Here is a 24,702-nt window from a genome sequence, read left to right as displayed (position 1 = left end):
TGCTTAAGAATGTAAACTCTTGAAAAAATAATTCCCATGTTTCAACCTTTTTTTCCAAATGTATCTCAAATCTCTGTTCTTATGTGAAAGAAGTATATAAAAATTGTATTAATGCCATAAGCATTCATTTTCTGCATAGGCACCCAACCTCAGATAAACAGACTGGACAGAAATAACACTGAAAATATGGAACAAGTTAAAAAAACAACTTTATCTATTCACTGAGCACCAAAGAAAAGAAGTAAATGAAAAATATTATCAATACTGTAAATTCTTAGGAAGAATATATTTTAGAATAATTAACTTCATATATTAGCATCTCTTCTACTTTAATGCTCCTCAAAGTAAAATGGATGGAGTCTTCCTCCCTCCAATGAGTCACCTTTGCATTATCTATACTCGCAGAGGGGAATTCAGGAAGGTACTGGGCTTCTGAAGTCAATTTTTGTTTTCCGCTCCAGAGTGATAATCAATAAACTGAAGCTAACGCCAAACAGAATCAAGGTTTGGTGGTCAGCTCTTACCTCTGGCTGTTGAGGCCTGACACACTATGAAAAGGCACCATGCCCACCAAAGCAGATTGAAGGGGAGAGCAAATATTTTCACTTGTTCTCTCCCGCAACCCTTATGGTTGATTTTGAAAGCAACCATAAAACATCCAAAAGGAAATTCATAAGAATATAGGTCCTTTATATAAGGACCTTTTATAATTCATAAGAATATAGGTTCCTCAGTCCTTTATTGCAGCAGGGAAGCCCTGCCTTCTCTACACAAAGAGAAATAATTAGTCTGGATGATGACTTTTTCTCATCCATTTCTTTAAATGTTAATGTGGCTGGAAAGGTATTCTTTTCAGGTGGTTTTCTAAAGTAGTTAATTCATGCCATCTGTCAGCACCTTCTATTACTTTTAAATGGCAGGGCAAGCTCTCAGCACATCAAGGTGCACAATGTTAGTGCCACTTTTGTTTTGGTTACCCCTGGAGGAGATGGGAGCATGCCAGCCACACCATTCAGCAGGTTAGCAGTGACAGCGAGTAAATAGCTTGCAATTATGTAATGCACATCTGACAGCCCTGCTTGGTGATGCCTTGCTGGTTTTCAGCCACTCTGCAGCAATATATTTCACTGGTATTTTTACTGGCAGCATGATAAATTAAGTCTGGTAAAAAGCTCCTCTGGCAAAAAAAGGGGAGACAAGGCTGAATTAACTCAAGCATTAACTGCATAAATGTTAACAAAAAAACATTTCATGGGGTACTAAAGAAAAAAAAAAAAAAGAAGCACAATACAATAATTTATATGGGGGCTGGGGGGAAATGTAAGAACATGTTTAACCTGCTTAAACCAAAAGTCTATCCTGGGAGGATTAATGAATAAAGTTCATTTAGTAGGAAAAGCTTCTAATTAGTTCAATCAGTAGAGGTAGCATAAGAAGATAAGAGCAAATATACAGGGTAAAGAAAAAATTGTCATCCTTTTGTGGTCTCTATTCAAAAATTCTTACAAGCAGCTTCTAAGGCAAGAAAAACAGACATGAATAGGAATAAAAACTCAGGTTTATCAAAACCAGGCCCATATAATAGGGTTCTTAACCAGCCTATAGACAATTGCAGTAAGTCTTTGTTTCTATTTCAGCTTTACTAAAGTAACCGATATTTTACATGGGAAACAAATTAAAACAAGGATAAAAATTATAAAATGGAAGTGGCTACAGAAGTGATATGAGTAATGCTGGAAATACTTTCCAGCTGCAGAAGGATCACCAGCAGAGTTCCTCAAGGACAGGTCTTGGCATAAGCCCTACAGTTTTGTTAGCTGACTTAGCAATTAAAATACGAGTGATAATTAAGCTTGCTAATAACACAAATCAGGGAGCTACAGTCAATACGAAGAAAAAAACAGTCTCCCAGAACTGCATGATTCTGAAGACTGAAGGAACAGGAATGCTATTACAATTAGTAACATCAAAATACACTTAGTAACAGCAAAAATGCATCAACAAAACAAGATACTGTAAATGTGGTGGAGTGACTATAAACAACAGTTTTTGCTCTATTAGCAGATCAAATCAAACCAGTATGATGTTGCTTTACTGGAAGAGAGTATCAAATAAAAGACAACTTCACTGGCACAGGAATTCTATCAATCACTGGTAAAACCACATCTAGACAAGAGTGTGCCTGTCAATTAAATTACTCTCCTTCAATCCAAAATAAGGCAGATAACTAGTAGAAGACCTAGAGTTCAAATTGTTTAGTCAAATAAAAGACAAAGAAAATACCAGGTGTCTGTAAACATGTAAGAGGCAGGAGAGTAAAGCCAAGAGTGAATAAAGAACAAAAGTTATTTATGCTATAGTTTTTTGCACTGCAGTAAAAAAGGAACAGGTTGGCTATGAAGGAATTTTCATTGGGAGTTAACAGGGTTTTACCCTTGGTCAAGTGATATAAGGCCTGGAAAAACATTCTTAAGGAACTCAAAACAATGGCAAACAAATGTTTGATTTCTAACTGGAGTTTGGAATGTTTTTGTGGAGACCACATACTGCCTCAGCATGCAAGCAAAACACATTCATGACTCAGGTCTCTACAGAAACCAGCTGATCTAACTTATTCAGACATACCTGAGAGTAGACAAAGGTAGGCTGTCACTAACTATATGTTAAGTGCAGTGCTGATGTGTAAGCTCACATATAACAGCAGATGACAGACTTTAAGGAACATATGTAGATAGCTAAAGGGGAGAATAGGATAGTTTTTTGGGGTTTTTTTATTTTTTGGCAATAAGATGGGCTGATGTTTTACCACAGAAAAAGTCTCTCTCTAAGTGTAGCAGGTTATGATGGGTCTGTTTATAGTACCTTTGTTTGCAGTAGTTCCTGGCACTTCATGCATTTTTCATAGCTGTTTCTTGTTAGTATATGCTGTATTCCTTGGAGTGCCAACAAAAAGGGCACTCAGTTGTTACCAGCCTTCCGTCACTATTTTACCGACAAAACAAGCAGCAAGACCAGCAGCTTCTGACAGTCTACAGGGCTGCAACTTATTCATGGTGAAAGAAACATGTCAACTTAACCATATCACAAAGAACAGATGAAAATACAACTTTCAGCCTAGTCACTGAGCCACTGACAACCACAAAGGTTTGCAAAACCAGATTGCCTTACTTGTGCATACAAAACCACAAGCAGTTCTGTGCATACCCTTTAACACATACCAACACACTGTTTGCATGAGCAAAACCAGATATAATACACAAGCAAACACTGATCTACATACATGATTGTTTTGCATATAAAAACCTGGTATTTTCAGAAGCAAGAATCAAAAAAATTGATACAGCAGCTGAAGAGGCACCCTGACCCTGTAGACAGTTTATTATGAGGCAGTCTTAGCAAGCAAATCTGAGGATGCATTACACCATTTACATAAATCTTTCCCTATCAAAGCTTTGTTCCTTCTTCCTGCCAAATCAATAAATGGTCTCTGTTCCACTTAGTGACTCCTCTCATGCACTCACTTTCATGTTCTCTCTCTCAGCTTCACTTTAACTGTACCTTTCTCCTCCACATACATCTGGCCCCGGATTACATACTGTTCATGTCATCACAGAAGAGCAAAATTCTTCCCCCCTTTCTCAGGCTGCAGCCTTCTACACCAGAAAAAGAGTAACAGCCAGCAAGTCTACTGTCAGTTACCCAGGACCAATTCAGATTGCATCAGATACATGATTCAGTACCTCCTAAAAGTTAAGGTGATTCTTCTTCAGACATCTAAGCCAAACATGGCTTAGCATAAATTAAGTTTGAAGTTCTGCATATACCAAATCAAAGCAACATGTTTACAAAAAGCCATTCTAATCAGCCCACACTAGCATTCAAAATTCTTAGATGAGTAGAGCTGCAAAGAAAAAAAGATTAAAAAAACCCAACATTTCTAGCAAAGAGTCAGCTTCCCCATGGGGACAAGGCTAAGGAGTCCCAAGAGTATTGCAGCCATAGCTGTAATAGTTTATCTCATTTCAGTATTTCACAGTTGTTCAGATAAACACATTCCATTTTTCAAAAACAGACTCAGAGCAAATAAGTGTTTAAAAATTCTGCAGGTTTTCTCCTTTCCTGAGATCACTGAAACAAATTCACCTTTAAGTTTTGCCTTAAAATGTTCATATTTGAATAATAAAAAAACAAGCTAGAAATAAGAAGGCAAAGTTGTTATTTTGAAATATTATTAGAGAATCTTTATAACACAACATACTAAGTGAAACAGAAGACCTCAGAAACAAGCAAGCCTTCTCCCTTGGAACAAACAAAAAGTAAATGTCAACATAGTTTCCAAATTTAAAAAAATCCTTTAAGAAATTAACTTCCAGGTATGTACAGCATTTTATTAAATATGAATTAATACAGTAATATAATGCAAAACCCAGAACAGACACACTTGTGTGAATCCTTTGGATTGGTATATGACAACACCGCATAATTTTTTTTACATGTCCTGAAAGAAGAAACTTAAAGACCTAATTGCTGCACTCATATAAGGTCACAGCCCAGAAATACATTAAAAGACTAAAATAATACTCCCAAGAAAAATAAAACTTCCTGAAAAATACAAGAATGCAGTTAATTTACAAGAAGTATCTCTATGCAGTTATAACACTGCTTTTCCTTTTAAATTTGTTAGAAAGAATAAGAAAGACCATATTTCTCTTAAAGTAAAAAATGAAATAATTCAGAAATACAAGACAACTGAGCAGACTTCCTGGCTAAATGAACCACTGAACACCATTCCTGGCTGGCTGGGGCTGACTGACCATGGTTTTAATGAAACAGAGAGCAGCTGACTCATAAAATGAGAATGTATCTTACACTGGCTGAGTGCCTAATTCAGAGCTCACTGCATCCTTGGGTTCACTGTGAAATACAGTCAAGATGGAAGGTCTAGACATCACCGCTGCCCGAAGAGGCAAAACATAATAATGCAACAGTGACCACGCACAAGCAGTGGCAGAGGAAGCATGAGGTGGTGGAGCCAAGATCCCTTTGCTGTGAATGTGGCTGGGGTTGTTGTGCCCCTGAAATCCAGCACAACCCAGGATTAGCAGGAAGCCAGCTTCCCTGTGTCACACGCCAGTGTCCCCAAGGACCCCAGGGCTGCACAGCCAGGGGAAGCTCTCTGCTCCAGGACAGCAAACTCCCATCTCTGCTGAACTAACATCCATGCATCATCACCAGAAGAGTTCAGGCACAAAGTCCCTGTGTCAGCTGAGGGACCACCAGTCTAGCTGGTGACAGCCCCACAGGCATCCCACTACATACAATGATGGGTCCATATCTCAGGGACTGCATGTAGCCCAACATGGGAAGCACAAGGTGGTCTGAACCAGGCAGTTCCTCTACTTTGATCAACTCTCCCAGAGCAACTCACACCACTAGTTCAGTCAAATTTCAAGAATCCAATCCCAGACTCTCACAGCCATTTCCTCACTCTCCATCATTCACCATGGAGACAGCCCCAAGCCAAGGGAAGGGTGAGGAGGAAGGACAGCAGCAGGAATGCAGACAACTGAGCATTTCAGAGACCTCTGTGAGCCACAGAGCCCAAAGACACACAATGGAAAGAAGAGCAAGGATGGGGAATAACTTCTAGGGGAAAACAAAAAATGGACTAGCACAATAATTTGTCTGGGTGGGGATTTTGTTTTAATGCAAACCAGAATCAGTTGACTCCCAAAGCTGGTGAGTCTGTACCTTGGCCAAGTTTCAACAGGTAATATTTACCACAGATCCTTCCACAATTTCACTCATTTCTGGGAAAAGCACATTAAACTACACTAGAGGCAGATATCCACAAAATTATATCACTACCTCCACAGTAACACCCTTCACCCCTTGAAATCAAAGAACAAGCGCAAAATACCAAATTGCATTCTGGAATGCTTTTTCTTCACCACTCCCTCTTTTCAGCACTACTAGCTCTTATTTTGATATCTCCTCTTGTGTGCCTAGTCATCCTCCCAAAGGTGCTCTGAAAGACTGAAAAATAACCTTTGTCTCCCTGAATTTCCACTTGTATTCACAGCCTGTTAGATGTAATCTTCACTTCTCTATCTCTATATCCCTTCATTCACTTTTTTATGGAAGTCCTATCACCTCCTTCTCTGTAACTTTTAAGAGTCACACATTCTTGCTGGCCACCACAGCTAATGTATTTTCTACTGAGAGAGTTATTTGCTGTTTTTATTATCACTCTGCCAGCTGGCCTAGTTGGCTATCTTCTTCAGCTTCCTATCCTGCTTCCAAACATCATTAATCTCTTTGAAGTCATCCACTCATTTCCCTATTTCTTAAATGAGACAGTGATTTCTTTGCCCTTTTCTATAGAAACCTCCTATCCCATCTCCCTCTCTACTAACATCTTTCTTATTCTCTGTACTCTCAGCCCTCATACTCCATTTGGCTGCTTTCCTGGTCTTTGCTTAACTGCCCTTATCTACCTGCCTTCAAATACTTCATAAACTGGGGTTTAAAATAACCTGAAACACCAAATCCCCCTACAATCACATTATTGTATAACCATGTTCCTCATTAATTGTTCTCTCCTGTGACATTCAGCAGGCCAGTAAATTACACCCCATTTGTAATTCTTCAACTGTAATTCAGTTTGCTTCCAATAAAGCTGACTGTTCTTCTGGAGTCACACTAACACAATCCCTAGAAGCCACGATTCGCTTTTCCAGAAAAATGACAAGTTCAGAAGCAGACCAGCTCCCACAAGAGGACATGTGGTTTCTAAAGAGGAAAGCGTACTAGGTTTGCATAGCCTGGTTTTGGTAGCAGGGGGGCTACAGGTTGCTCCTGTGAGAAGCTGCTAGAAGCTTCCACCATGTCCAGCAAAGCCAGTCCCTGGTGGTTTCAAAAGCAGACGTGCTGCTGGCCAAGCTGAGCCAATTAGAAAGTCATAATGCCTCTATGATAACAGATTTCAGGAGAAAGAAAAACAAAAAAAGTTGTTGTGCTATTGTAATTTGGGCCAGAGAAAAGCAGAGTGAGAACAACACTGCAGGACCAAGGTCAGCAAAGAAGGAGGAAGAGGAGCTGCCCTAGACGCTAGAGTTGAGATGCCTCTGCAGCATGTGGTGATGATCACAGTGAAGCAGCTCTGCCTCTGGATCCCATTGATATTCACAGAAATGCAGAGATCCACCCACAGCACACAGAGGAGCCTGTGCCCATGGATGGGTGCCAGGAAGGAGGTTGTGATGCTGTGGCAGACCTGTAGAGAGAGGGGCCCTGCTCCCAGGCTGGAGCAGCCTGTCCTTGGAGGACTGCACCCCAGGGAAGAGTGATCCACACCACAGCAGTTGGAGGGGAGCTGTGGGAGGAACTCGCATTGCAGCAGTTCAGAGAGCTGTTGCTCATGAGAGCTAAGCTGGAGAAGTTCATGGAGAGCTGTCTCCCCATGGTCCAGCAGGGGAAAGACTCCTCTCCCTGAGCAGCAGAAGAAACCACGGGTGATAAAGTGACCATAACCCCTATTCCCCACCTCCCTGCACCATTGGTAGCAGGATGTAGAAGAAAGCAGGGGTGAGGCAAAGATGTTTTTAAAGGTTTATTTTACTACTTTTTGTCCTGTTTGGATTTTGTTAGTTATAAATTCATTTCATATTCCTAAGCTGAGCCTGTTAGGCCTTGATAGTATTTGATAAGTGATATCTCCCAGTTCTTATCTTAACCTATGAACCCATTGTTAAATTTTCTCACCTCTGTCCAGCTGTGGAAGAGAGTGAGAATGGCTTTTTATGGCTGCCTGGGGTCCAGCCAGCATCAACCCATTACAGTCTTTTTTTTTTTGCTGGAAAATGTAGGCAGTATTTTACAGTAGGCTAGGGAAATCTGTTTATCTCTTGCTAGAAGATTTTAAATTCACCCACCAACATATACTTTCAAGTACCTCCTTTGTGTGCTCACATACCCTCCTAGTTATATAAAAAAGAAATCTATTCCCACCACTATGACTGGATTTTTAATATTCTGCTGTCTCAGTCTCATTCCAGAGAGAGGATTTTCATACTTTTTCACCTGGAAGGATAACACAGGGTAAAACTCTTCCACCTACCAGTTCTAGTACTGGAGGAAAAATTAACTTATACCTCTGCTACAGATTTACAGCATTTACCACAAAAGGAAATCAGATCACTTCTAGTAGTAAAACTAGATAAATCTAGACTCTCACTTTTTTGTCAGCTGATTTACTTCACTACACACTAAGGAATTCAGTAATGCCATGAAGACAACATAATCAGCAAGATAATCCATTACTATTGCACAGAAGATAAAACCAGACTTCCCACTACAAAATTTTATGCTTTATAAGAGAACAATCATCCCAGCCAACAAACCAGGCAGTTTAACTGGTTATGTATGCACAGGCACTATTTAAACCAACAAAGACACCAAAAACTGTAGTAATTATGTTGGGACAAACACAACTGGCACCACCACCAGTCTTTTATTAAAAACTTTTCAAGCCTTCTCTCAATGGACTTCTTTCCTCATTAGCTACTTCACACAGTACTGACTCCTTTTCTTACAGACATCTCCACACATCACTGACTCCTTCTCTCCCCTAAGTTTCCTTCTGCATGACTGGCTAAATCCCAGTCTGTCCCTCACACATCTTCTTACTTTATCTATCCCTTGCACGACCACGTGTCCTTTACCTCCTCACAGTACAGCCAGCAGATTCCACCCCAAACTCCAGCAGACTCTAAGTCTAAAGCTGCACCTGCAACTTGTAGCCAGCTAACTCACTCTTTATAATACCCAACCTCACTGGGCAGATACAGATGTTTCCACTCCTCAGTAATCAGTACAGCTGTACTTCATTGGGAAGGATTGCCTTCTGCACTCTCAACCTATCTTCCTACAAAAAACCTCTCTGAAATCTTTTAACAGACAAAGTCATTCAAAAATTGCTAAAAGAGAGATCTTCAGAAAGAAACACGCATTAAGCCACACGTATGTTTTCAGTCTGGGCAGATACTGTGCCTGATGACACTGAACATTGGCAAAAGATCCCATGTGATTATTTTCTGCTATGCTTCGATCCACAACCCAGCAGATGTTTTCAGCAGTGTTGGTCCATTTGCACAGCTTTCTGGATTTGGCCATGGTAAATTTATCTCACTGACTCACCATTTTATTCCCTTTACGATTTTTACTAGCATGTTTAATGTCATAGCTCTTTCACAGGATCTTTGGATTTTCACAGAGACTCTTTGAATGCTAAATGCTTCTGTTTGTACTCCCTAGGAAGCCAGCAAAAATTTTGATCATAGTGATCAGTCTTATCCATGTGTCTTACACAGGTACCTAATGAAATCAAATTGTTACCATTGTACCATGATTCATATTCACACCTAATTCATATAGTTAAGTTTTTTCAGATGATTTTTCTTTTGGTCACAACCCCAATTACAGGTTTTTCAGTGCACCAAAAGTAACTGCTTTCAAGTTAACAGAACTCCATCATATATATAAGAAATGTATTTTCAGCTAAGTCTTATTTTTTCCCTGCCTGCTAAATACTGGCAAAGGATTCTGATTTCTCTCACAGGATCACCATTTAAATTATTAGGATATAATTGTTTAACATTACCACTTTCAGCAATTCTGACTGAAAGAAAACAATATATTGCATCTTTGCTATAATTGTTTTTAAAGATATTTCATGTAGCACTATCCATTCTATATTTGACTAACATTATTCCCAAAATAAGAAGACAGATGATTACTGTGGGATGCTGACCACTCAAAACTCACAAGAAATCAATGCAAGGTACAAAGATTCAAATACTACAAGGTCATTTGTGTCAAAAATAGTGAGGCCAGCAGGACCAGGGGAGCGATTATCCCCCTGTATTCAGCACTGGTGAGGTCATGCCTTGAATCCTGTGCTCAGTTTTGGGCCCCTCACTACAAGAAGGACATTGAGCTGCTGGAGCATGTCCAGAGAAGGGCAGTGGGGCTAGTGAAGGGTCTGAAGCACATGTTGCAGCTGAGGGAGCTGGGGTTGCTCAGCCTGGAGTAAAGGATACTGAGGAGACCTTGCCACAACACACCTACCTCAAAGAGCATTGTGGCAAAATGGGCATCAGCCTCTCTTCCCAGATAACAAGTGACAGGGCCATAGGAAATGGTCTCAAGTCACACAGGGGAAGGTTTAGCTTGGATGTTGGGAAGAATTTCTTCAGTGAAAGGGTTGTCCAGTGGTAAAGTCACCATCCCTGGGGGTATTTTAAAGACATATAGATGTGGTGCTCAGGGACATGGTTTAGTGGTGGCAGTGCCAGGTCAACAGCTGGATTTATAAAAGCCTATTCCAACCTATATCAGCTCTACCTTGTTAGGTGACCTCTTAGAAGGAATCTAAATAGATAATGAACTTAATTATTTCGAAGCATAAAACTGACAGGGAGCCAGGGTGAACTGCCACGAAATATATGCATAGCTTCTTTTTGCAAGAAAAGTGCCAAGGACAATATTAAATGCTGGAGGCAATTTGTTTGTGGTTTTTCTCTCAGAACACTCAACATCCATGAGGGATGTGAATCTGGTTTTCAGACAGCAGCAATTAAAAAAAAAAAAGAAAGAAAGAAAAATAAAAAAGTAAGAAAAAAAACTAACAGCAAAGGCTACTTTGACAGTCTTAGGAATCTTTTTTCCATGTTCATGAGAAGAAACAATTATGTTACTGCTTGTGGCAGGAGCCTTTGAAACTCAATGTTTTCTGCCAGGATTTTGATAAAAATCAGCATGAAACAAGTAACTTTACTGTGCAAACAACAGCTCTGTAAATGTCACCGATAGTATCTTCACCTACAGTTTTGATTAACCACTTCAGGAAAGACATTCTCCTTCTCTTGTGCCAAAACTTTTTTAATGTCTCCTTCTCCACTGTTTGTGCGCACCCACGACATCATTAATTTACTGAAATCATTTGTGGTCTTATACTAACCAGATGGCTTCTGCTGACTTTGAGGTTGAACCTCAGATTATTTCTTATTTTAAGTGTAAGGAACAATCTAATTAGATACAAACATACCTCAGTATTGGGGAGAATGACAAGCTGATTATTAGTCACCTGAATCTACAACAGCAGTTTCTTTTTAATTTGGTACTACACCTTCCTCTGATTTGTGAAGATGGTGTGTTATATGTAGCCTAATTCATGGAATTCAGACACTGGCATTTCCAAATAACCTTCTGGCACTGGCAGCACTTGTTCTTGGACAGTTGCCTTGGGAATCATTACGGTGCTTAAAAAAAAAAAAATTAAAAACTATATATTTGCATCCTGCATGAAAGAATTGGCTGACCTGAAACATAAAATCAAGTAAGAAACAAATCCTAGCTGTCAACATCAACATGTCAAAAAATACGACTGTATCAATTATTATAAAAAATGTTACTAATACATTTATTACCTGAGCCCATTTAATATTCACTACCTCAAGAAAAAACAAATAGTGTATGTTGACTTGACTTACCTTGTTACCTTTAATAGTAATACAAATTTTAAAAATGCTATTCTGTAGCATGCTCATCCTCCCCACCTTTGGAACATTTGATTCATTCCTTGTGCACAGACATGGGATGCAAACAGGAGACTTGCTGAGTCTGATTTGTAAAAAAGGATAGGTACCTCCAAGCAAGCAGGATTCAGGAAATTACATGGAGTTTGACAATTCTGAGAGCCAGGCCCATCTTCCCTAGTTTGTTTTTTTTTTTTTCATTTTTCACATACTAGGAGAGGTGCACCTACTCCTTGCTAGAATGTCAGAAATATGTGAACATTTTGGTTACACAACAATCTTTATGAAACTCTAAAGCTGAAATGACCAGCATCTTTAAAACATTTTTAAAAATACACACTACTTTGATATTTCCCTGCAGATATAAATTTACTTTTTCAATGTCTTATATTTAGAAAAGAAGATGATCTCACTATAAAACACGTCTTGAAGACAGTTTGAGCAACAGACATAGTACATATTTTATTTGCGGTGCTGCATGAGGAGTGGTGCTAATCTTTCAAAAAGAGGAAAGGGAAACACATACAGACAGTGAAAAATGCAAATTTGAAAGAAGACTATGCAAAAGCTACAGGCAGGCTTGAGTATATTTCCCACAACTACAACATAAAGAACCCCCAGAAAAGTCATCCGGGCAGCTATAATTACACAAATTATTGCTTTCCATGTTTTAATCATCTGGCACCCAAGGGCACACCTGTGCAGAACAAGAGAAGGAAACAGTGGTTGCATGCAACTTTTGGCATCAATAACTTGCCTTTTATCAAATGCTACATGTCACAAACAGTTTAACTTTTCATATGTTAAACTGTAACTCCTCCCATGCTTCTTGTAGAATGAAAGACGCTATGGAAGGGAATTTCCAATATACAGTGGGCTGACCCTCTAAAAACAGCACAGTTAACTGAACACTATAGTCAAAGAAAGAAATTATAAATCTTGCAGTTTTCAGGGGGAAAAAATAAAAACAATCCCTTCTGCTGGATTTATAGAACCCAGCACAACAAATTCTTTGAATGACTAGCACAAAGTGTTTCATATGACCAAAACACAAGCCAGTTTTTCAAATACTTGTTTCAAAATTGCAACCCAACAGTAAAATAACTACTGCTAAAAGTAATTTGTCAGTTCTACATGAGGTAGAGGTCATGCAGGAAGAAAGAATGCAATAATGAAACAGGCAGAGCTGATTTTTTCCTGTGGTTTTAAAACAAATTAGCTGTCAAAGATATGCAGAATAACAAGAAATACTGACTAATTAAAAATATTCAAGTATGTGAACATGATTGCTGGGAAAATAATGTTAATAATTTACTGGCTAGTTAGCTCCTTAGAACCGCCAGCTTTGGACAGTTCTTGAAGTTGGGAATAAACTTTGTAGGTCTTGTATTAATTCATCATTCCACTCATGGCAAGTCAGTGACTGATGACAGTGCCAATGTTACCAAATAACATTCATTAATAATCAGCACTTTCAGATGAGAAATGCAAATTCAACTTTTCTGAGCTTTTGGGTGCATTTTGTATGTACCCAAACACAGCAAATCAAACATGCCCTACAGATACAGGCTGTAATTATTTCTTTTAAAACCAAGAATGGAAATCTGCAGTCTCATGAGATTTGAGGTACCAGTGAGTTTACACAAAGACGAAGAAACAACTCCTCCCAGCAGGACTTCCAAGATCTGCTGCTACACAGTTTAGGATCAAAATTCAAAACTCAAAAGCCACAACTAGAATATTAATATACTGAGGAATCTACTTTCATGTGAGGAAAGAGATTTTAGGATTTACCGCAAAGACTTAATTAAGTTCTTAATTAAGGACTTAGGTCCTTAAAATTGAAAAATGAGGAAGAAAAATTCATACAAGTTCTGACTGGATAGCAGTGCTGACTGTTCAGATATAATATCCAAACATCAAATTACTTTTACTTGCAAGCCTTTGATCAGAGTTTGAAAGTTCAGGGTTGATTTTAGTTGTTTGGTTTTTCTCTTTTAAGGAACAATAAAAATGGTAAATATCTACTTTCCGTTTGTCACCCTCAAACACAGTCAAAAAGTTCCCAATCCAGTGTCCCTTGGGACATTCAGCGTAAACCCCTGGGCTGTATCAAGCGCAGAATAGCCAAGGGAAGGGATTACTCTCTTTCTTCAGCTATCATTAAAGCACATGCAATTTTGCACCTGCCCCCCCAGGAAAAAAATATGTTAAGAAACTTCAAAAAATCCAGGGGAGGGTCCCAAAGACAGCAGAGGCTGAGGGACCCAGGCTCCAAGACAAGGCAGTTTTGTGGTCACTTCACAGCAGGCTCATGACCTAAGTGGAGGTTATAGAAAAGACAGCGCCAGGCTCTTTACAAAGTTGCCTACTGAGACACAATGGCTAAAAACAGAAGTTGGGGGAATATAAGAGACAAAGGGAAATAAATGAAATGAAATCCCAATGATTGTGAGATTAAATAAGCACTGGAAGAGGCTGTAGACCTACATTCTCAGAGATTTTCAACACCCAGTAGGAAAAAGCCCTGAGCAATCACAGTTAAATTCAGAGTTGTATTGAGCTGGAGATTGGAGAGATCTCCCAGGGTGCCCCCCAGCCTGGGATGCTGTGAGGAGGAAAATAGAAAGACTGACCAATGCCCATCCTGTAATCACCCCAAAAACCTGTGGGAGGGGTTGGCAAGGGTGTGGCCAATCTCAAATGCTTCAAAAGAATGCATGAGAAACCCAAACCAAACAACTATGGAATTACTCGCCCCACAGGAGAACATTATTCTTTCTCCTCAAAACAGAGGCTCACTCCAGTGACTTGGCCAGCTCATTCTTTATGTTGTTGTCTGTTTTAAAACAACTGCTATATTCTCATTTCTGAGTATTTAAACAACAACTAACACTCATTAATTATGCAAGCAGGATACTCTGATAATAAGACCTTCTTGCTCCTTCCAGTTTGCAATATTGTGTAGAATTGGAACAATCTTACTGCTATTCCATTCCAAAAGCAACAGGAAACAAATGGAACTCCCCCAAATACAGTAACAGTAAATACAGGCAGGAAATAGCCTGATATTCTTCTGCAATTCTAGCAACTCCAACTGCTTCATCCTCTACTAATGACCACTTGGGACCTTCTGCCATTTCCTTGCTATTGCCAGTATGGCTCACCCAGCAGCCAAGTTGTAGGAAACAAGATTTGTGTATTACCTCTTTTCTCTGTTTTAACATGGACTTCTCTAAAGGGAAGGGCGAACTTAAATTATTAGGTCAACCCTGATTTTCTTCCCTCCAAACAGCACGATGGGATTGTCTTGTACCCCTCAGTCTGTCTACATGCTATGATAAAAATGTAGGCATCAGGAGAGGCTTACTGAGGCTGCCAAAAGTTGACAGTGGCCTACCTCACAAAGTTATGTGAAATAAGCAATTTATGCCTAAAATCACTATGGTACAATAAATTGGGAAGATTTTTCTTTTAAACACACATAAAGTGAGTATGTTTACTTATGCTTTCAGCAAATTAACAAGAAAAATATTTGTCAGGATCTTCAAGCAACTGTGAAGCTTCACATTCAGATGGCAATGAAAAGCTGCAAGAAACAGGCCATGTTTATGTACACCAACAGCATCATGATGGAGATCATTCACTCAGTTCAATAAAAGCAAATGGCTAACAAATTAAACACTACAAGGTTAGAGAACATGTGACAACAAAGTCTATATACAGGTTTATAAGAAGAAGTGTAGTGAAAATCATGAACTATAGAGATTCCAGTTGGAACATTTTCACAAATAGACACAGTGTCACACTGGTTTGTTATGCTCTGAAGCGACGGAAGAAAGTCATAAACTTGATTATCTTTACTAGATGCTTTGTTTTAAAGAACATAGCAAAGACACTTTAAATAAAGCAAATTTTTTAAAAGCTGGTTATTGACTTCCTTTCAGTTTTGCGAAAATAAGCTCTGGAAGTTGTGGTTTTTGTTTACATAGCACTATACTGCAAATACACATGCCCCACATTTAGCTAACAAACAAGAGATTTGGATCATGCTTCACAGATATTTGTTGTCCAGATTACAGTTATTTGACATGTTAAATGTCTAGACAAGAAAGAAGGAGGAGGAGGAGGAAGGAGAAGAATCAAAATGACTATGCAGCTTTTCTAGCTGAGGGTATAGTTATCACGAGAGAATTTATTTGGCCAAAAGCACTACACCCTGAAGAAAACAATTTTATTATTTAGTATTCAGAAAACATATGATCGAATATTTATTTATGGTTGTAAAAGTTTTCTACATACATCAGGATTTGTGAAGGCAAATTTCCGTCACTTTCCTTTGGCTTATGAATTAATCTATTCTCAGGGACTAGGAAACTGCAATTCTGAAAGATGTTGTGGAAAGCCACAAATATAACTAGGAAAGAAAAGCTCAACATAGACCTAGCCTCTATGTAACCATTTTGCATGTTCCAGACATTTCCCAATATATGAGAATGTAATAAAGTGAAATACAGAGTGTGTGTCATAGTACTTGCTCACTAGATTTCCTTGAAAAATCAACATCAGAGATGCATAATGCTGTAATCAACATCACCTTTTACAGCTGGAGATTTATCAATTTGGATAAAGGCCTACTGCCAAATTGCAAAAGTGGAGGGCTTACACTGGCTACCAGGCAAGTTTCACTGATCATTCCTTTCTGAGCCTTTGTGACCTCAATCTGCATTTAAAACAAGCTAAAGTTAACATATACATGCAATCTGGAATACATGTCTGCTAGCAAAATAAGTTTAGTGCTCCTCAAAATACCTAGGAGCTAATTTCTTTAAGAGCACATCTTTTAACAAAACAAAACCAAACAGCATACAGTTTATTGAGTGGCATTAGCACAACTAGCAGCACTTGTTCTTGTTTAGCATCTCTAACCACATAGTGTTTGGCATGCTTCAGCACAACAGCAGTCCAGAATACACTCCCTTAACTGTTCAGGAAATCATTTCAGGTCACCTATGCAACTTCTGATCAAGGGGCAGAACCGATCCCCACTCGAATACCCACTGGTATTTCAGTTTTAACTTATGGTTCTGTCAGATATATTAACAAATTAGTGGCTTGGAAACAGTAGAGAGAGTATGTAATGTCTGGAATCCCAGGCTATAGAATATTTTGCCCAAAAGGGAGTGATTAGTGTATCACTCACAAACACACAGTCACTTCAAGTTTTACTTCCTTTATGAAACACCTTCCAAATTTAAGGCTACTGAAATGAACTCTGAAGAGCTACACTGTGCTGCCTTTATAAGTTGTAAAGGTATCCTGTCCTGAAACTCCTTTTTTCATGGGGAAGGCAGATTTACATAATCTTCATCCCTTTCTCTTCAGAACTGGACAACTGATATGAAACTCAGAGCTGTTAATTTCTACAGTTAATCTTAATGGCTGATTTTATGCTTGCAAATGTTATTCTAAAGTGTTAGAGTAAATAGAACTCTGTGCTGTTGTTGATTTAAGTGATTATACATACTTTCTCCCATCCAAAGAATTATTTACTAAGGCAACAAACTCAAAATGAATTAAAAAGTACTCCTTTATATTCATGGTGGAATTCACCCATGGAATTCATTGCCACAGGATATTATCAAAGGTAACACTGCAGCTCAGATTTAATAATATAAAAGAAATTTAAATACAGAATAGCAACCTTAATATGACATTCAGGTTTTACAACTGCCTACTTAATATAGGAAATACACAGGTAACACCCTCAGGAAAAGAGAAGTGCATTAATACAACCACATCCTGAATATAATGCATCAAGGGATATACTTCTAACAAACACACCAAAACAGCTGATTTATCTGACAAAAAATCCTCCCAGTATACCAGTTTCTTTCAGTAAAAGAATGAGAAGGCTCCCTCCCTCATATTCCTGGCAGCAAAAACTGCACTTTCTCTGAAAACTTCTTATCTACACACTACCAGCTTCTAAGTGGTTCAGCTTCAGTGACCTTTCAAGATGACATGAAGAATGAAGATCTGTGATCACCACTAAAGTAATGCTACAGAAAACTTTTGCCCTAGAAAACAAATCTGGATTGATTTAGTTACAAATATTGATCAATCTACTGCAGTACAGAAAAAAAATTATACAGCCTCTTACTAGTAAATCATGCTTAAAGTATATTTCAAACTGCCTAAAGATGTTAGAAAGGCTAGCACAGTCTACTGACAACAGACTTTTTCACTAATTAGAACATGCTAACTTCATTCTTCACAATATAAACTAGTAGAAATAGTCTGTTTTTTCAGAGTGCTACAGTCTTAACACTTGAAAGTACTAAATTATGTTCCTCAAGTAAAACATTATCCACAAAAAAAGACACCACAGCTTCACAACAGCTATCATTTCCAAGTGAAAAGACACAAAGACAAGAAAATGCAGAGTGTAAACACGCAGCAGGTTTACACATCTGTAGAAAAGATTTTACTGTTCTGGAGGAGAACATAATTTGGTGCCCCTTTCAGATACGATCCTTTGGATGACAGACTTCCTTCCAAGACGTCTTTTAGCAACACCAGCCACTCTGCAATTGTTCAGCTTTTGGAGCATTTGCAACCCTGCTACTCCAACAAACGTGTTGGTAAAAATGCAACACAAAATTATTTTAGTGCTTAAGTGGTTAAACTGTTGAACTGTCCCCCTGCCTATTGTGTATCAGTTATTGTTTCCTGCAGTTTTGGAGTTCTAGCAAATATCTGAAACCAAAAAGCACCATAGCTATACATGTACAGGTGCAATAATAGTATCATTCTCTTCCCCGGTCTCCATCATAAACATCCACCAAAAAATGAGTTATCACTAAATACACAACCAAATACACACAGGTCTGTCATTTCATTTTTGCTTTAACTGTTCTGATTTTTAAAAACAAACAAAATAAGGTTTAGTGTTTACCTGCAATTTAGAAGACAGGGAATTTCACGCATAACAAGATCTACATGAGCTCCAGCACAACAAATAAAGGATTCAAATGCTTTCCAGTTCTGATAGTCACCAGGCAAACTGGACACTTTCTTCAAGTAACTCACCTGTCAGCTGTGTCCCATTGATTTGCATTCTCATGTTCCACATTCAACACTATCTGTGGAACAGGTTACCCACCAGGTAAGCCTTAACCCTTGCAAACTTACAGGTTCTGGTTTTAGCTCATCTTAGTAATTCAGTGGATTCAAACCACTTAACAGAACGGTTAGGATAAATAAGTAGAGAAGGAAGAACTTATGGAGAGAAGTTTTATTCATTTTTTAATGGGATTAATATTTAAGTGGTTCTCCAGCCTGAGCACTAGGGAAGAAGCAGAGGCAGTCAAGCAGAGATGGCTGTTACACAAGAGAGAGGGAGCACTGTACCTGCAGCAGACTGCTGCCTCCCCACTCTCCCAAAAACTCTTTCCTCTGGAGCATAATTGACTCTAGGTGGAAGCCACAGAGATTGCAATGACATCGTGGGCACAAGAACATCTAACCCTGTGCCTACAAGCCTGGAAAATGTTGCTCCTGCAAGGCTGTCTATATACTGCTCCCACTTGATGCCTTTCACCTGCTCCCATCAAACAAGGCAAAACTTCCTGTAACCAAAGAAGCCAGGTAAAATAATTTAAATCATTTCAATGGGGAAGAAAAGCTTCCATTTTAGCTGGTTTAGGATCTCTAGGTCAAACTGATTTCCAAGTTAACCTTTTTTTTCAGCATGCTACCCGCTAATGGTTCCTACACTTTTTGTTGCTGTGACGAATTCTTTTATGAGTGTTCTGGGACAACAGCAGAGTTTTAGAATGTAATGGGAAGTCTATGTGAACGTTATCATGTTGGTCCCTATCATTCTTTTGGTACATCATAATAAATATTCCCCAATGTCACCATTACAACAAAAAAACCCCACCGGTCTGATCTCTGCCTTCTTTTTAGTAACTGACCAATTTTAGAGCATAATCCTTCTACAGGATATTTATTTCAACCTTAAAAATATATCAAAGCTTTTTGATATGTATGTATGCATTGTCACATGCAATGCCACTACAAAGCTGCCCTCTAGTATGAGCAGTCCTGCATCACAGCTTGCCATGTCATCACCATGACATCACCTGCAGAAACAGGCACATAAAAATCATTCAGTCACCTGAAAACTGCAATAAAATGTCATATTCTATGATCATTTCTTGAACAGTCACCTCCAGTGAACTCAATGAAAAGCACAAAATAAATAATAATCCAAGCACAGCGTGATTCACTGCCTCCACAGGCTTGCCTTAGTATTACAGTTGTGCAATTTATTCTCTCTATAGGAAATGTAAGTAGCAATAATTCAAAGCAGCAAAACACATAAGGAGGTAATGGATTCTGAAATACACTTCAAATGTGTAATTTAAGAAGCATTTTAGTACCTGATAAGGTAGTAATTCAGGTATTTCCCCTTCAAAATTTTCATCAATATTTGTTAATTTGGGGATTAAAAAATCACCCAAGCATCCTGGCCTCTACCTTTTCCTTCCAAGACAGAACACAGACCTCACTCCCTCTGAGACTCTTTCAGCAGGTATATGTAAATTTGAAAATACTGCAATGATTTAAGAAATATTCTCTGTAACACAGTGTTCATATCCTGAAGAGATGCTATTTCTGATTAATTCAGTATCATTCTGTACTGATTGCTGAAAGGAGAAATAAAAGAAAGACAGTGAAGAAAAAGAATTCCTGCTACTTACCAGGAGTTTAAGTATTTGGTTCAAAGAAAGTAATAAAAATTTCCAAATAATATCTGAACTCTGCCAGAAAAAAAGTAATGTAGAATTTTCTTTTTACCTGCCACTGACTACTTACAAAACACTGATACCTGCACTCAACCCCTCAGAAAACCCCAAACTTCCTAGAAGCTTCTACAATTCTTAGTTCATTTGGGTCAAAATTCAAGAGTTCAGAAAGCAAGCGTAACTTCTGGGAGGCACTTGGCCCAGGCAATTATCTCACTGAAGCCCATTTGCTGATAACACAATCCAACAGCCTCAGTCAAAACCAGAAAAAAACCATTCTCTGGAAAAAGGTCCTAAGTGTTTCTTTCTCCAGCACCCCATTTGAGAATAACCATATTTTGCTTAAGAGAAAACTAATGAATTGTGTGTGAACTAAAACAATTGGAAGCAGTATAATTAAAAACTGTTATCAAGTAAGCCAGCTTTGTGGTTCAAGTCTCTGTAAACCAAAGAAAGCAATTACCAAAAGATTGCTCTGATGCCTTACTCCCACATGAATTTTTGCATTTTTCAAGTATATATGGCTAACAAAAAGATGTTCACACCGAGGCTCAAGCTTTAAAAGACAAAATACAAAGAGCCCGCTTTCCACCACCAGTGCCAAAAGCTCCCTCTCCTCTATTTGTTATTTGTTTTTTCAGCATTGTACCACTAGAGTACAGAAAAAATATCACATTGTAATAATCACACTTTAAAAACATCCAATAAAGTGCCCAACTCTCTCAGTCTTATTACAGAACACACTACTTTATTTCAGTAAGTTTCACATTACTCCAAGTTACTTTCAAACTCCAGGATCACACTGGACTGAATGTAAGATTTTTATCATGAAAACAACATGAGAGGATCAGCCTTGAAAGTCATAAGCCTACAATCAGCTTTTCAATTTCCAAAGCCTTTCATATTGTACACGTTGAATTTCCTGTCTTCATCAGACGCTCAGGATGCATCATTCTTAAGCTTTAAATGGAAACATCTAGGCTTACCTGCACAAGGTTAGACTCTTCAGTGCTACAGATCTGATCCGAAAAATTCTTACAAGTAATTGTGTTTTCTCAGTTACTGATACATGATCAGTGCTTGGAAAGTACTTCATCCCAGTAAATTGAAATTTTTTCATAAATGCAAAGTAGCATTAGTATTTCTTGTAAAAGTATGTAAACTTTAGGCATTTAAGGTATTAAGACTTAAAGCATTAACCATTTTAACAGTATATAAGGAATCCATTTTCAGCTCAGCAGATGTGTTATTTTTAATGAGTTTGCCACAGCTGCCATTGCTCTCCACCCGGTCAGGGCTCTCCAGCCTCATTACCTTCTAGTCTTAGAAACAAAAGAACAAATTATAGCATGATAAGAAACCGTAGTAACTGAGCATTTTAAAAATCACACACAATGAATTCTGAACCAAAAGAACCACTCTGTATTTCCACCCTTTTGGCAGTGCCAGACACATTCACTGCCCAGACAGGGGCAGGAGACACAAGAGCATCAGTCTCACAGTGAGTCCTTGTGGCAGCTTTTCAGCTGCGGATGTAACCTCACCGTAAGTCATACAAAAAAACAGCACTCTAAAAAGCCTTTTCCAGAAGCCCATGAAACACTTCCTTGATGCTTTGGAAAGGGAAAGAGTGCTGGCTCAGGGAGGGCTCAGGGATAACTCAGGTGCAGATGCAAGGCAAGTTGCAAGAGTGAAGCAAGCTGGACTATGTTTTACCCTAGTGAGGGCTCTGCTAAGAGCTTGTAAAGGGTTGTGGGGGGGGAATAACAGCTACACTAAACAAAGGTTAGAGAAAAGCTGTTCATCTATTTACCAATTCCTCTCTCAAATCCAACCAAACAAGATTGCTACGTCCAAACCCAGAAGTTCCGCAGTGGGATTTCTTTTTCATACTCAAGACGGGAAGTATACCTCTTTCAGGTTTTATATTTCGATTTGAGTAAGATTTATGAGCATAAGCAATCCATGACAACATCAGTTCTCATCTGTGGAGGTATTACTGCAATGCGAAAGTACTTCTGCATTACTAAATATCGGGAGTAAGGACAGCAAATCCATTTTATCTGAACTTGTTTTCATACAAAGAGTCTGACAAGAGACAGACTGAGCACCTGACAGAACAATACCCCCTCCTATTTTAATAGCACAGTAAGATACTGTATTATTAGAGTAATACTAAAAAAATTCACCTAAAACACCATTACTTTTCTAGAATCCTTTCTTCTCCCCACGTCTTTTCAGTAAATTCATCCTCATACTTCAATGATCTTCTGTAAATTTAAAGAAAATGTGGAGCCCAACTGATTCCAAACAGGGAGTTAGCTCTATGACTAACACTGGCATTGCACGACTTGCCTAACATCCCCACCCCTGGGTTTTGAGGGCATCCCACCACCTGCCCCATGCATTACCACCCAGCTCCTCCACACACAGCATTCTTGCACACCAGCCACCACGGCACAGACACCTGGTTTCACAGGGACAGCCTTAAAGCCCCTCATCTGCTGCCATGGACCAGTGGAAATGTGCCCTTCCCAGCACCAGTGGTGGCCACCCTAGCCTAGGGCTGAGCACCTGCCGGGAGGCCACAGCTCTGGACGGAGCAGAACGCGGGTGAAGATGCTGGCGATGATGGTCTGAAAAGCTGTCTCCATCTCATCCCTCATACAATGTACCGTGCTAACAGCACCCACCGCACGGCCTCAGGCAAGCGAGGGGGAAAAGTGCATTTTCACTGCCAGGCCGCGAAAGCAGGAGGGCTGCACAGGGAGCGAGGCACCAGGGAGCGCCCTGGGTCCCGCATGCGGGGCTGAGGATGGGATCCGCGTCCTCCTTCCCAGAGGAAAAGTCGGAGGCAGGGGAGGGCACCTGGAACCAGAGTGTGGGGCAGCTCCTGGGCAGGGTGGAGGGAAAGACGCTGAAATAGAGAGGCGCTGGCCGGGCCACCATGGGATTAGTCAAGGGCAAAGCCCTGAGAAGGATGCGTGTTTCGGGGGCCGCTGGGCAACCCGGTCCTGGAAGGACGGCGAGGCCGCATGGAGAGTGGGAGTCGCTCTCGGCAGCTCCCGGCGCCCGCTCCGTGCGGCCGGGAAGGGGCTGGCGGCGACCCGGGACCAGCCCGGGAGCCCCGCAAGGTAGGGCCGGCACCGCTCCGCCGCCCGCGGAGGATGCGCGACGTGGGACTGAGCATCGACGGCTTCCCCTCTGCACCGTGCCATTCCCGGCCCCCATTCCCCGAGCTGCGGCTTTCGAGGCCACCCCGTCCTCCCGCGACCTAACGAGTAATCGGGACCTATCCAGGGTTTTTCCAAATTGTGCGGAGGGCACGGATTAATATTAACATATTCACCCATGGCTGGATACCGCAGTTCTCCATCCAAAAATAATTAGTTTCTTGGATGGCCGCCTGCTAAGTAAGGCGATTTAATAAACTGAAATTTCTCTCTCTCAAAATGAGGAAAAACTACCTCCCGAAAACCTCTGTAAATCTGAGAACTGCTCCTTGTGAAAGACGCTCACTCTTCCCTTCACGAAGTACCCCCCAAGCCCTAACACGGCGGCTGAACCAGCCCGCCTGGAGGGCAAACCCTGAATCCTCCTGTCAGACGCTGTTCCCGAGGATGCGGGACGACGCGGGACTCGAGAACCAGCGGCAGCTGTTCCGAGCGAAAAGCCGCGGAGCCCCGCACACCAACGGCGACAAAAATTAACAACAACAAACATATAAGAAATCAGGGGCGAGTTACGAAGTTTAAAGTTTCTTGCAAGAAATAGCGGAAAGGGGGAGATGCCACGAGGAGGGAAAGCGGAGCATCCCCCAAGCCGCCGGCCCCGGCGGGCAGCGACGGCGGTCCCACAGCCCCGGGAACCACGAAGGGAGGGAGGGAAGGAGGGAGGGACGTACCGGCAGTCAAGCACACGGGCAGGAGCAGCCGGAAGGTGAGCCCGCACACCACCTCGCTGGCCATCGCGGCGGGCGGGGGTCGCGGCCGGCCGGCCGGAGAGCCGTCCCTTCTCTGCGCGCCACCGCCGCTCCTAGGGCCGCCCGTCAGCGGAGCCGCCGCGGCGGCGGAGCATCGCCCGTCCCCTGCTCGCCTCAGCCGCGCCGCCTCACGCCTCCCGCCGCATCCCGGCAGCAGCCCATGCAAGCAGCGCCGCGCCGCACCCCCGGCCCGGGGCACGCACACGCCCGCCCCCTCGGGGCTCCCCCCACCGCCCTCCCCCGCTCGCCCGACGGCGCGGGCCCAGCCGGCGGCACCCACGGAGCGCCCGCGCCGCGCCAGGGAATTGCC

The 24,702-nt window shown here is 40.7% G+C and overlaps 1 protein-coding gene across 1 annotated transcript in view; it reads right to left on the bottom strand.

Annotated features, from left to right (window-relative positions):
• PIEZO2 (piezo type mechanosensitive ion channel component 2) overlaps positions 1-24,379 on the bottom strand; it is a 292,504-nt gene extending 268,125 nt beyond the window's left edge. Inside the window, exon 1 of the mRNA XM_033069248.1 lies at positions 24,315-24,379. Within this exon, the coding sequence (XP_032925139.1) occupies positions 24,315-24,378 (64 nt within the window). The 5' untranslated portion in view covers position 24,379. The remainder of the gene's footprint in view (positions 1-24,314) is intronic.
• Positions 24,380-24,702: the final 323 nt, after the last annotated feature.

This window comes from Catharus ustulatus, chromosome 1, assembly GCF_009819885.2.
Source record: "Catharus ustulatus isolate bCatUst1 chromosome 1, bCatUst1.pri.v2, whole genome shotgun sequence".
NCBI lineage: Eukaryota > Metazoa > Chordata > Aves > Passeriformes > Turdidae > Catharus > Catharus ustulatus.
This window is presented reverse-complemented; position numbering and strand designations above follow the sequence as displayed.